The sequence below is a fragment of the Biomphalaria glabrata genome, chromosome 1 (assembly GCF_947242115.1).
Source record: "Biomphalaria glabrata chromosome 1, xgBioGlab47.1, whole genome shotgun sequence".
NCBI lineage: Eukaryota > Metazoa > Mollusca > Gastropoda > Planorbidae > Biomphalaria > Biomphalaria glabrata.
In genome coordinates, this window is record NC_074711.1 from 10,373,802 (window position 1) to 10,387,743 (window position 13,942).

A 13,942-nucleotide genomic window follows, 5' to 3' on the forward strand; every position below is an offset into this window, starting at 1 on the left:
TTGCATTTCACTTAGGCGAATAACATTGGACGTTTCTCCTCCCCATGTGGATTGCACTACTCCAGACGGAGGTCCATGTCTTCCTACTGCTCTACTATAGGACGTAAATACCCATCATGAGGTTTTTTTTTAAACTGGTGAATGTGATAGCGTGAAGGGATCTGAATCCATGATGTGACGATTCCACAAGGCGAACCCAGGGCACAATCCACGTTAACTTTCGTACTACAGATACTTTTCATTTGGAGAGCTCTGTAAATGGCAGAGAATGGAGCATTGGCCCCCCCCCTTTTCTCATGAATATTCCACAATTCCACTCACAACTAGACCCAGGTGCCATATAGGTTACACGTCACCATTGGAGCAGCTTTTCAAGACAAAAAGCTTCCTTAAAATGCGGGGATTATATTTTAAATAAAGCCAGAGGACCCCCGCCCCCAGGCTACACTAAATGCTAGGTAGTATTAGATCTATAATGCACAACGTTCCATTGTAAGTTGCAAACCATTTTTAAAAAGTTGAAGATGCTGTCGAGTGAAATGACAGATAACAAATGAACTATCTCAACAAAGCAAGTATATCAGCTTGTAGGATAAATATATATTCAAAAGAAGGTTGGTCAGCCTCATATGCAGTTACAATAAACAAAGTCGTTAATACTTGAGATATTGAGCATTCCTTTCAATGTCATTGAGTATATAGAAGCAATCATGAATTTTGGTTGGAACAAAAATGTTTTCTGTAGCATAATAATCATATCCTTGCAATGCTTAGTAAGCTAAATGTTATTAGTGTAAATTATTTAAAAGAACTGTACCTGTATACCTAATTTTTTTAAATACTATATTTATTAGACAAAAAAAAAAAAAAAAGAAATATGGCAATATAATAACAAAAATGCTTTATTAAATCTTTAAAAAAAAAAGATTATATTAAGTTCAAGGCCTATAAGTGTTAAACTAATATGAATTTGTACCAGCACATGGAATAAGAAGAATGTATTATAAAATATTTTATTACTAAATGTTTATCTGTAATGTATGACTCAATGCTTGATGCTGTGGGAACTTTATTTTTAGTTTGTTCACACAATAACTTATACGTTTTGTCTCTCAAAGTAACCCAACATTTGCAGGTTTGGCCGTGCCTGCATACAAAAAATACACTGAAGAAACAGTGTTGAATACAAATTTTTCTGGAGTTTAATATCTTCAAACTCAATATTTCATCAATGAACAAAAGTCTTATTCAACAATAACTTACACAAATCATACGAATAGTAGAATAGCTTGACTGACAAATACTGTTAACTAAGGTACATAAAATAATGTCTGGATAAGGTCATTCTTTGTCAATGAGGCGTACGTGGAGCCCATCAAGCGCTGGTTGTGCATGTTTATTGTTATTGTAACAGCAGTAATGCTGAGGTGGACAATAGTGGTTAAACTGAATTTCCATATTTGGACCAATAAAATTATCTAATCTTACTGACAAGCAATGGCTAATAACCAAAGAACAATTATCCCTATATCTAGCCTAGTTTTACTTCTCTTAAAAGCCTCTTAACAGAATTTTCAAGACTTACATAATTCTTGACCCTTTCTCTGAAGCTTCTATCTTTCTCTACCTACTTGTTTACAAAAAATTATTTTCTATGACTTTCCAATTTCTCGATTGCCCAAACACAAACAAATATTGACCAACATTTCTGATCAGGTTTTTAAACAAACACAAGGTCTATCTATTAATCTGGTCAGGTCCCACTTGCTTGGTTAGCAGCAATGTTCTGTCTAACGTGAACTTAGTCTTCTGTCTGGTAGTGTCTCTAATTTTAGTGTTATTTAAATGATTTTACTAATGGTGTTGCTCTAGTCAAATGTCAATGTTTATATCTTATTTTATATATTACAGACGTTACTTCAAAAAAGAAGATAATTACGTCATACGCATTTCATATGTCAATCTAGTCATGCATGTTAATCGATGACTTAAACTCTTCTAAGTCGTTGGTTTTCCTGGCTGATTCAGGCAACCCATTCCATGCTCTAATGACACTAGGAAGGAGCACTTGTACAAATTTGTTCCAGCGTATGGAATAAGGAATGTGCCTCTATCCTTGCGTCTTTCTGAGTATTTCATTAGGTTTTGTTTTTCTATTTGTAAGTTATGGTTTAGTGTTTTATCTTCTTATCTTATATAAAAAAGACGTTACTTCAAAAAAGAAGGAGATTACGCCCTACATGTCATGCATCTAGTCATGCATGTTAACCAATGACTTAAATTCTGCCAAGTCACTGGTTTCCCTGGCTGGCAGGCAACCCATTCCATGCTCTAATAGCACTTATATTATAAACCTCAAGACTGTTTTGCAAAAGGAAAGTTTATGCATTAGAAATACTTTCATAATTCTTTTCTACTTTCTCTAATAATTTCAGTAAAGGTCTAGCATTATATGGGAACAGATTTTTGCTTAGAAGTCTTTCAATGTACAGCATGAGACGAATAAACATTTCTATAACTTTTACTATTTCCTTTTCTTCAGTGTCCTGAATACTGTCAAGACCATGCTTCTCAACAACTTTATTGCCTGTCAGCTTTACTTGCTGGTCTATTTGCTGTGGCTGAACATTTAAATCTGCTGTACAAGTATCATCGTCTGAGTCCGTGTCTGAATACAACACAAGAGACTTCTTACTATTTTCGTTGAAAGACTCATTATTCATAAGCTCTAGATAGGGAGATTCTTTCTCTTCTGCACTGTAAGCATGACTGCTGTTTGAAGGAAATTCCGCCTTTGTTTCTTCCTTGGATACAATTGTACAGTTTGAGCTTTGTAAATTGTCATTTTCCTTGTTGGCACCTAAGGTCCCAATTTCATCAGCTTTATCCCTATTTTTGGTAGCCAGAGAAGTAATACAGACATTGTCCCAGTTTTCAATCAGGGTATGCAAATAAAGAACCAAATAATTTAAAAATTCAGTCTCTGGAGAAGTCAAGAAATCAGCAAGTATCAAGTGATCATATTTTATAAATCTGACAAATTGAAAAAAAAGCTTGTGGGGACATATTGTGTGCATTAACTGTTCCATTTCCACAAAACTATAGGATGAATCTGCACTGAAGGCTTGCTTTGCCCTGTGAAATAATAAAAAAAAATTAGAACATGCAATCAATGTAATATTTTTACTTTTTAGGTACATAAAAAAACAGTTAAATGTTGTTTTTTTGTTAATTATAAATCTATACAAATTTGAAAGCTAAATCAGCTATTGAATAAACTTAAAATTTAATAACTTAAAAATAACGTTTACAGTTTTATTTCACACAAAAGTGAAAAGCTGTATATAATATTTTTCTTACTTGTTAAATTTTGTCCAGATAATTAGTAAACAAAAGAGTGAGATGATCCATTTATCATCTTGATCTCCAAATACATTGGGAAGCCAAGCCTCTGCCTTTTTACTTTCTGTAACCAGTCGTTCAATTTCAAGCCATAATGAGTGAAGCATATTAGAAATTGAAGCAACTTGTTTTTTTGTTTCTGTCAAGCTAATAGCACAAGATTTAAAACTTACTTCTATGATCAGTTTGGTGACTACAGAAATGGAAGATTTGCTAGATGACTCATTGAGACACTTCTCAGAGCTGACAAAATTAGTACTAGATAACAAACCACTAGAAAAAGCAGCATGAAAATGATTGAGAAGCTGTGGCCACACAATGTTACTCAAATCAACAATGCTCCGAGGAACTGAGGTTTGAAGGTTAGACACAACACCAAATAACTCTCCCAAAAGTTTCAAATATTTAGAACAAGTCACATGACCTTTTCGTTCCAAAGGAAGTGAAAAAAATACATCTGCATAAGGTAACACTGAAGTTTGCAGAACATAACACAAATAGTCAGAATTGTTATCACAATTAACATTTTGTTTCACTCCAACTTTAATAATCTTGTTTAGAAGAGATAAATATTCGATGACTTCATGATTATTGCAGAATGTATTCTTCTCAGCATCAAACTTGGAAGCTAAGAAGGTTAATAGGAAATCTGAAGACTGAACATGAATAAATGTTTCTGCAATGATGTCTTGTGGAAACAGTTTAGGAGAAAGTAACTCTTTCAGCACATTGATATAGGCTGTACATGACCCTGATGTGCATTGTTTATTTATATCCAGTAATATCTGTTGAACCTATTTGAAAAAAAAGAGACATATCTGATAGGTTTGTATAATGATCTAAGCTTTAAAAAACATTTTTTAAGTTAGTTTTGTCTATAAATTTAAGTCTGTCAGGTTTCAATCTTAAAAAATACAAAAAAAAGACAACAACAAAAAAACAAACAACTAAAACCCAAATGAAAATCCAATTTAAAAACAGCCTACATTGTTCTCAAAATAGATGCAACAGCTACCTTTAGTCCTATAAAAACATCCTTTTGTTTAAAATGAAGTGCATAAAACACAATTCTTTAAAAGTTAGTCTTTTTTTCTTTCAAGAATTGCATGCACTATTGAATATTTAATTTTACAATTAACTTCATCATGCTTTTAAAAAAATGGTCACAACGTATATTTCACATCATCCAAAAGTGAACTCTTTTTTTTTTTTTAAATAAAGTATGCAAGCTTGGCTTCTGAACAGATTTTGAGTCTCAATGAAGACTGCGATATGAATATCTGAATTTTGAGTCACCACACTCTAATGGGTAACTGACATTAGTCGGGGAAAGTAAAAGCAGTTGGTCATTGTCCTGAACATATGACACCTTTGTTGACCATAGAAACACCTGTCCTCTAGATCACACAAAGTCTGAAGGGGTACTTTACTTTTAATTTACTTATATGTAACATATTTTAATTGCAAGGGCCACTACAAAATATGTGTATAAGAAAAATTCCCCGTGTCATCTTTTTACACTGGGAAAGAGGAGATAGTTATGCTGCTGCCGACTCTTAGTTGTTGTTTCAACTTTTTTCACTCAAATTTAAATTTGTTTAAGAGTCTTTGATATGATTTAAAACAAGTGACTCTAGCAGATAATTAGCAGTTCAAAAGTTATCTAAATTTTGACTTCTGAAGAACTGACTTGCAGTTAGTACTTACAGATATAAATCTTCCTTTTATCATTGTTAATATGACCTTTTTGGATTCATAAGATGTAAACAAACAGTCATAAGAAAGATATTTGATCTGGAAAAAAACAACATTTTATATGTATTAGTATGAATCATTGAAGTAATTTTTCTTTTTTTTTTAATAATCATAATTATCATCTGTATGCAAGCAAGAAATTTGAAAATCTATAATCATAACTAAAAGATCAATACAAGTAATGATTTGTCAACAATTGTGAGGATTACATTAAAACACATAGCTATCTCAAATTATCTTCCTTAATATTTTATTTATTAAAAGACATTTGCTGTAATGATGCACAGTAAGCAAGTTCCCCTTGCAGATCATGTAAAGGTCCCCATGGTTAATGAGGGTATCATGTGACCAGCACAACAACCAACCTTTAATTTTCCACAACTATTTTCAGGTACCCATTAGAACTGGGGAGTCAGAAGCACCACAAAGATCCCAAAATTGAAAATCCCATTTTTCACCAGGATTCAAACCAAGGACCCCCGGTTCAGAAGCCAAGTGCTTAACCACTCAGTCACTGCGCCTCAAAGATAGAATGGTAAGGAAGGTGATTGCATTGAAGAAAATCAGGAAGCTTACAAAATGTTGAAGCTGTTTCTACTGTGAAGTCTGATTAACTGAATGTCTGCTGTGAAAGCTCGACTTGTGGAGTGACATGGATATCAGCATGTGGAAAAACTGAAGAAAGCCACAAAACTTCTGGCTTGTTATTGGTGGATGAAAAAAATGTGCAGCATATGGAGAATTGTCAAAGCTTTATTGACATTGTCAGAATCCAGGCATTACTGACTTTGACAACCACTTTTTTCAATAAGGACAAAGAAGGAGAATTCAAATTTAGTGGAACTTTGACTTGAATTTGAATTATGTGGACTACTCTTTACATTTGATCCATCCATACAAGTGGTACTACAGCCCATAGTGGGCCCTGGTCTATTCTAGCAATCCTTCCATTCTGATCAATCCTGGGTTTTACATCTCCATGTCCAGACTCTTAGCTGTTGGTAGATCAAGCTACTGTACTCGTGGTCTGCCTTTGGGATGTCAAACATAATCTGTTCCTTTTTATTTCTGTTACTATTAAGGGGTCATCATGTAGCTGGTATATTTCTTGGTTGGTGCGAGTCCTCCATTCGGTTTCCCTCTATATGGCACCATAAATTTTTCTGAAGATTTTTCTTTCCCTTTACATTTGATACAAATTTTGAAAAATTTAAAATAAGTTTAAGCCAATTAAAATTAATTCCATAAAGAAACAATGGGATCATCAATGGTATCATAAGTAAGACAGCCAGAAAAACCAATGAGTAGATTTTATCTATTTTCTCAATAACTCTTACAACTATATTAACACAGGGATATGAATAGGATGTATTTATGCTCTTTATTAAATAATATTTAGACTTAAAATATTTCATTTAGTCTATAAATTTAAATAATTGTTGTCCAAATCCATTTAAATATCTATAAAACTTCTAAAATATTTTGATATATTTAGAGAGATATATAGAGAGAGATATAAATGTAGATATTTACTAATTAAAAACTATAGTAGAAGCTATCAGTATTAACAATATATATCAATAAATAATTAACTTACAAGTAAATGAGTCAGATCATCATTTTTAATCATTAATTTTGCAACCTTCAAATACCATCCATGATCATTTCCAATTAATCTTTGCTCAGCTGTATTTGTCCCTAGTTCTGCTGTCAATGGTTTAAATGTTGGATGGGCAAACTGAAGTTCATTGGGCAAACTGTTGTGCTGAATATCTGCAACTACGTCTAGATTGTTAGGTTTTGAACTCATGCTAAACACTCCTTTAATAGATGACAATGCACACAGCAATAAGCACTTGGTGCATTTCAAATTGTGTAAACACATCATATTTGGGTGATCAGCAAAATTGTTTTTTTCATTTTCAACATTCTGAAAATAATTTTCATGGTGTGACTGAGCGAAATGAGTGTGGCAGACGGGCAAAATCAACATTATGTAATTATAAAATAACTTGGGTGTTACTGTAACAGCATTTTCACCTAACGAAAAATTACAAACGCTCTGTAAAATTTCATGTATGTTACTAGGTAGGTCATTGAAATCAGTTAAATAACAATCTGTCTTAGATATAGATCTATATCTATGTTCCATATTAATAAATATTAGTATCTCTATCTGGAATCCAGACTTAGATCCTAGACTTATACCAGGAATATGTTCCAGATTCTTTTTTTTTTTCAATTCTAGCCTAGACCTAGATGACACTAGATCTGCTCAGTACAAATTGAAATTGTAAAAAAAAATCATTTTTGGCAAATAAAATTGATTGCATTTGTTTGGCATCTCTATCATCTATGGCATTTGCACTGGTTTGGTGATTTGATTGATTGAAATGATTGTTGTTGTTCAAGTTGTTGGCAATGCTGAATCCAGTGATTGAGTGAATCAGTGAATACAACGTATTTATATTTATCGTAACAATGTTGTAGGACCTAGATCATTACTAGATGATGAGATCTACTCCTAGTTTTGATTTAGAATCGAAAGTTGACTTTTTTTAAACTTTGCATTAAAATTCACTTACCTATATAACATGGCTGCCGCAAAGCTCTTTGATACGATGGTATCACCCCCCCCCCCCCCCCGATTTTTCAAAACAGTGCCAAACTACACTAAGATAACCTATGCACGAACTGCTCTGCAAATGTTGAAGGTGCTGTTCCACAAGACCAGCAGGATGCTAAGATAAAGATCGTTCCCTGTACAATAACAAAGCTGACAGAATAAGCGACTTCAACAATTACAAAGTCTTTACTCGAATCATTAGACCTATTCTCAAGCTACAAAAACACAATCGACATGATTTTCTCCATCCGTCAAAAAAAGTGCAGAGAACAAAGGATGCCTTTGTACATTGCGTTCCTTGACCTGACTATAAGGCCTTCGATGTAGTCAGCAGAGATGGCCTCTTTGAAATTTTACAAACAATATAGGCTGTCCACTCAATCTGCTAAATGTAATGGTCTCCTTTCACCAAAATATGATGAGTAGGCGGCCAGTAGTGTTCTGTTGTCACAGATTAATAATAAATTACTGTAGACGTTACTAATTAATAATGATAATAACGAGACTGTCTTTATCAAGGTAGGTATATATAATTAACTTTTATTTCCGTCCGATTCTTTGCTTTCGCATAAAACATAAACAACAAACAATGACGTAATATCTTCTAATATTAGCACAAGTAGGCCTACTGTGCATCTGCTCCGAAAGTTTTAGTATAATCAGCTGAGTTAAACAGGGAAATATGTCCTGGCCCAAAACCGTCTTCGGAAAGTTCTTGTCACTGCTAATCCACCACGAGTTTGATAAATCCACCGAATGCAACTACCTCCATTCCAGATTTCTAAACATTGCCTGAACAAAAATCAGAACCACCCTTGAAAGAGATATACCCTTCGCGGACGATGCAGCGGTAATGACACACTCACAAGAGGAGCTTCGGTGACTATATAAATGTCCCGCTTCTCTCAGGCCTGTAAAGAGTGGGCCTAGGCCCTATGGTCTAACAATAGCACGAAGAAAACACGTTTTTTTTTCTCCCACATCCATTCTCGGATCAAGCTGAAACTTCGCACAATTATTCATTGGCATAGACAAAACATGTATCAATAATAAACAAAAATTAACCAATTAGACAATTAATTAGCCTACTGTAATTTATTATTTTGTTTAGCCTAATAGCAACAAGGGAAACAAATATTATACTTCAGTAGGCCTATTCACAGATAGGCCTACGGCTGAATTTTTGGATTTAATTTGATTCAATTTTAACGCTTTTATATTTTCCCCTCACGCATTCTAGCTCCGATCAAGTTGACATTTTAAACAATTATTTATTGTACCAAACAAAACATGCATCAATAAACAAAAATACTCAGTCAATTTATTATTGGTAATTAATTATTTTGTTTGATATCGAATAGGGGAAATAACTTGTACATTATTTGTAGATATAGTTTTAAGGACGGCTGTTTGCGCGCTGGATTGTCGTTTGGATTTATCGATGGTCCCGGGTTCAAACCCTGCCCGCTCCCATCCCCCGTCGTTCTACGGGAGGTTTGGACTAGGAAGTAAACTATCTTCAACTCTGAAGGAATATCCGAAACATGTAAAACATTTTACAAACAAACAAACATTTAGGACGGAGTTCTTCCCGTTATGATAAGCTTTTTTTTTTTTTTTTTTTTAAAGGATTTTTTGTTGCTAGAAGTAGAATAAAAAATTATTAACGTGTATTTCGTAGTTTCTTCTTATTATTATATTTCAATTTTGTGTGTAATGGTGCGTGCGTAAACAGTTGAACATTTATTACTTATCATTTAGGCTAATTAGTCTAAAAATAAGTTTTTGCAATATAAATGTCAAATATAACACACATTTTCACTATAAGTTCTTACAAAAAAAAACTATAAACTTGTTTTTTAATATTTAATAATTATGTTAAACTAAAACCCCCCAAAAAAAATATAAAACACTTCTTCTTATGAAAAAAAAAAAGATGATTACACCCTAGGCGTGTTCCTAGATAGATCAATCTAGTCTTCCATCTTAATCAATGACTTTAATTCTTCCTTGGCACATTTCTTATTCCATATGCTAGGACAAATTTGTACAAGTCCTCCTTCTCTAAAGTGCGCTAGAGCATTGCCTGAATCCGCTAGGAAAACATTAACTTAACAGAGTTTAAGTCACTGGTTAACACACAAGACTAGATCGACACATGAAATACGTAGGACATAATTATCTTCTCTTTTGAAGTAATTTAATGTCTGTAATTTATAAGTTAAGATACTCGGGATTGTCAGATTATTTATCAATATTGCTCTTCCAAATTCAGTGGTTGCCATGTTTAAAAATGGATTTTTGTACAGTATATGTCTTCCCACTGTTTTGTATAGTGTTATGCTCGGCCGCTGGTCCAAGCCATGCCACATACTTGTGTTTCTTTTTCTATTCTGTATAAGTTAATTTGTGTGTAGGCCTATATATGTATTTCCCACCTGCCCAACTCCGTAAAGGATGACCTATTAATTTTCGACCTGCTTGCCTTTCCGAATACTACAAATACAAACTTACCTATAACTTAACTTTAGCCGTCTTTTTCAGATGAGAAGAAAGGATTGGTGTCTTCTGCGAAAGTCTTGCTTTTAATTATCTTATCTTATATAATACAGACGTTACTTCAAAAAAGAAGATGATTACGTCCTACGCGTCATGCATTTAGTCATGCATATTAACCAATGACTTAAATTCTGCCAAGTCACTGGTTTTCCTGGCTGGCTCAGGCAACCCATTCCATGCTCTATAATAGCACTAGGGAAGAAGGAGTATTTGTACAAATTTGTCTTAGCATATGGGACGAGGAATGTGCCTTTATCTTTGTGTCTTTCAGAGTATTTTATTAAATTTGGTTTACGATGGTGAGACTCTGGATTTTATTCCTATTTTCCTTATCTTATCTATTCTAATGTTTTCTAACAGTGTGTCTAAATAAAGGGTATATAAAAAGGCCAGGGTGACTGGGAACACCCTTGCTCGACAAATGGGAATCCTATCGCTAACTTTTTGGTTTATTATTAGTTTGCTTAGCTTTATATCTTTGGTAATGGGCGTGTCTATTCGAAACCAATCGTTAGAGAAGATCTCAACATTGATCTGCAATGTCGCACCCTGTAGGCGGTTTAGACCTATTGCTCAGGATGGCTGCCTTGTCGTGCGGTATGCGAACTAGACTGTCGTTCGGTCGTCTCGTTGGTCCCGGGTTCATACCCTGCCCGCTGCCATCCCCCGTCGTCCTCTACAAGGTTTGGACTAGGAAGTACCCGGTATGTCATCTTCAACTCTGAAGGAGCGTCCGAAACGTAAAAAAAATTTACAACAAACATGTGCTGTGGCAAAGGGCAGAGTATGAACACCGGACCGTCGAGTCGACATTCTTTGGTGACACACCACAAGGGCAAACTTCTCTGGTCCCAAGTTGCAGATTTCGGAATAGCCTATTCGTTGTCGCATCCTATTGTGTTCAGTTCTGAGGTCGGATATTTTATAATAGACGTCGTCTTTCTTGTAACTTGGGTGAGAGCTTGTCCTTTATTTATATTTTCTACCCACTTTAATGTTTTCGTTTCTTCCGGTTAGAGTATAATTTTTTATTACTTATTTGCTCTCCCACTCTTGGCAAGTGTGTCAGCCTTCTCATTACACTTCTCTATGTGTGCTGGAATCCATAGAAGAACAGTTTTCTTGCTATTGCTGTTGAGCTTTACAATGGCTGTCCCGAGTTGTTTAACATATGAGGCATACGAGTTTTCCAAGCTTTGAAGTACCAGTCAGGAAGCATCAGTCAGGAAGACAATCTGACTGTTTGGGGTACTTGGATGGTTTGGTGGTAGCTGCTAGTTCTAGTGAGCTCAGTAGTTGCAATGGACTTTACTATTTTTTTTTTCTTCATAAGGCCATCAACGATTATTTCAGCTCCTCCATTTCTGATGGCTTCTTCAGATGATCTATCAGTGTAAACTATGACCCATTGTTTTTTTTTAAATTGCTCCTGTCATTATCCTTAGGCCAACATTTTGAACCTTGTCTATTTTTCTTACGTTAGTTTGAGATGCTCATCCCATGCCGCGGGCCTGAGACACCATATACTCAATAGCGTGGGAAGATGTAATTGGTAATGTCTGGTAATATGTCTTTTTTGGAATAATTTTTCATAAGGGATAGTCTTTGGGTGCTTTTACTCTTTTTTTTTTCTATGTGTTCCACAGCTAGATATAATTTATTAAGGCCTCAGTTCTACCGGGTTTTATCTTTCTTGCTTCCTGCATGCCTTCGCAATTATCATTATTGCAGCTGTGATGAGTGACTGTGCGGCATGTGTGGATACAGCTAGCGTGGCATGTAGACATTGAATTGTATACGATGTTTGACGTTGAAGCAGATTTGTCCTATGTAGGCCTATTATGACTAATTTGTAAACAAACAAAAAATAGTATAGTTCCATGGTAGAGACAGAAAGTCTGCAAGGTAGCCTACTTTGGTTCACTAGCGGATCCAGGGGGAGGGCGATAGGGGTGATCCCCCCCCCCAAAGAGGCCGACCCCCGACCCCCCACCCGAAGGGGTTGGACGAATTTTAGTAAAGAAGTCACACATTTTGTAATTGTAGTTTTGTTATTAATATATACTAATAATTTATATTTCAACCTATTTTTAGATTATTTCGCCACCCCCCTCTAGTAGCCTATGTTGGGCGATTTGGGACGATGGGTAGGTGGCGATGGCATCAATCCCGCCCCCCCCCCCATACCATAAACTTTTAAGTGGGGGGGGGGGGCGGTCCAATTTATTTGTAGAAATCACAGAATCAATAAAATATCTATATAATTAAAACTTGTTATTGATATTTTAACAAATATTTATATTATGTCGTTTCCCTGTTAGCCAATTGGGGGGGGGGGGGGCGAATACATCTACTGCCCTTCCCACCTAAACCCTTTTATTTAGAAATCATAGTTTGTGAACAAAATTAGTTGAATTACAATGTAATTTTTATATTATATCGCTACACTTCTGGTATTTATTTGTAGAAATCACTTCTGGTATCTTCTGGTATCTTAGCCGATTCGGTGAGATGATTCGGCGATTGCTTCTCCTGCCCTCCCCACTCGAATCTAGCCCCCTGAGTAGGCCTATAGGGGGCGGTCCTATTTTTTATGGAGAAATCAAAGTTTGTGAACAAAATTAGTTGAATATCTATATAATATAAATACTCTGATCTCAAATTTTACCATTAGTAAATATACAATGAAAAAGGGTTGTAGGCCTACCACGTGGGAGGGGCGATACATGCAATCACCTTCCCCCCATCGGACAAACCAATACTTTTTATTTTTTGTATTTTAGTTAAGAAATTAAAAAAAAAATCTGTCACATATATAATTTATATATGCTATAAATTAAATTCTTATATCGAGTCTCCCCACCCCTATTCTTTAATGCCAATTGCAATCATTAGAAGAAATTATAAAAAGGAGCGAGCCTCCCCTTTATAGACAGAGTTTATGTACTTTCACATGAATTTATCATAATTATTTTAAGAACGACTTTGCTTTGGAAAAGTTATAATTCAAACGAAATTTTCAGTATAAGAGTCACGATTGAGATGAGTTCTAAACCCAGATGATCTTTTCCTGGTTGCCTTTTTCCAACCGTTACTCAATCTGATATTTTTCTAGTTAAATAAATTTGGGACTATAACTCACAATTTATGCTTGAATTTTATTGAATATTATTTATCGAATATGTAAATATCTATAAATTCATATTAGAATATTTTTCAACATTATTCAAAAGGTAGGGCCTACTTTATAATAGGATGATTAATGAGCTTTAGGTCAGGAGAATGCGTTTCTTTAGTTAAGAATGCAAGAAAACGCCCCGAACCTCAATGATGAATAATACGCTGTAGATGTCAGGAGAATGCGTTACTGCAGTGAAGAATGCAAGAAAACGCTTTAGACGTCGGGGCTTCGCCCCCAACCCCACTATGAACGTTTACTGCGCTCCCCCAGACCCCCAAGTTTGCAAGAGAAAGGCCTCAACATGACTGGGTTTGTTTGTTTTTCGCTGAAGGTTGAGAAACACTTCTTTATTTTATTCTCATATATATATAGGCCCCAATTTATATATGCTGTACGCACGTTTATGCATGGGGTTAGGG

At 34.9% G+C, this 13,942-nt stretch overlaps 1 protein-coding gene across 1 annotated transcript; it reads right to left on the reverse strand.

Moving 5' to 3' along the window:
- Positions 1 to 948: 948 nt before the first annotated feature.
- Positions 949 to 7,679, reverse strand: LOC106072822 (uncharacterized). The gene is made up of 4 exons (XM_013233272.2): positions 6,755 to 7,679; positions 5,110 to 5,196; positions 3,361 to 4,196; positions 949 to 3,135 (listed from the first exon to the last, which is right to left on the reverse strand). Exons 1-4 carry the CDS (start codon positions 7,307 to 7,309, stop codon positions 2,382 to 2,384), a joined length of 2,232 nt encoding a protein of 743 aa, XP_013088726.2. The 5' UTR covers positions 7,310 to 7,679; the 3' UTR covers positions 949 to 2,381.
- Between the last annotated feature and the right edge of the window lie 6,263 nt (positions 7,680 to 13,942).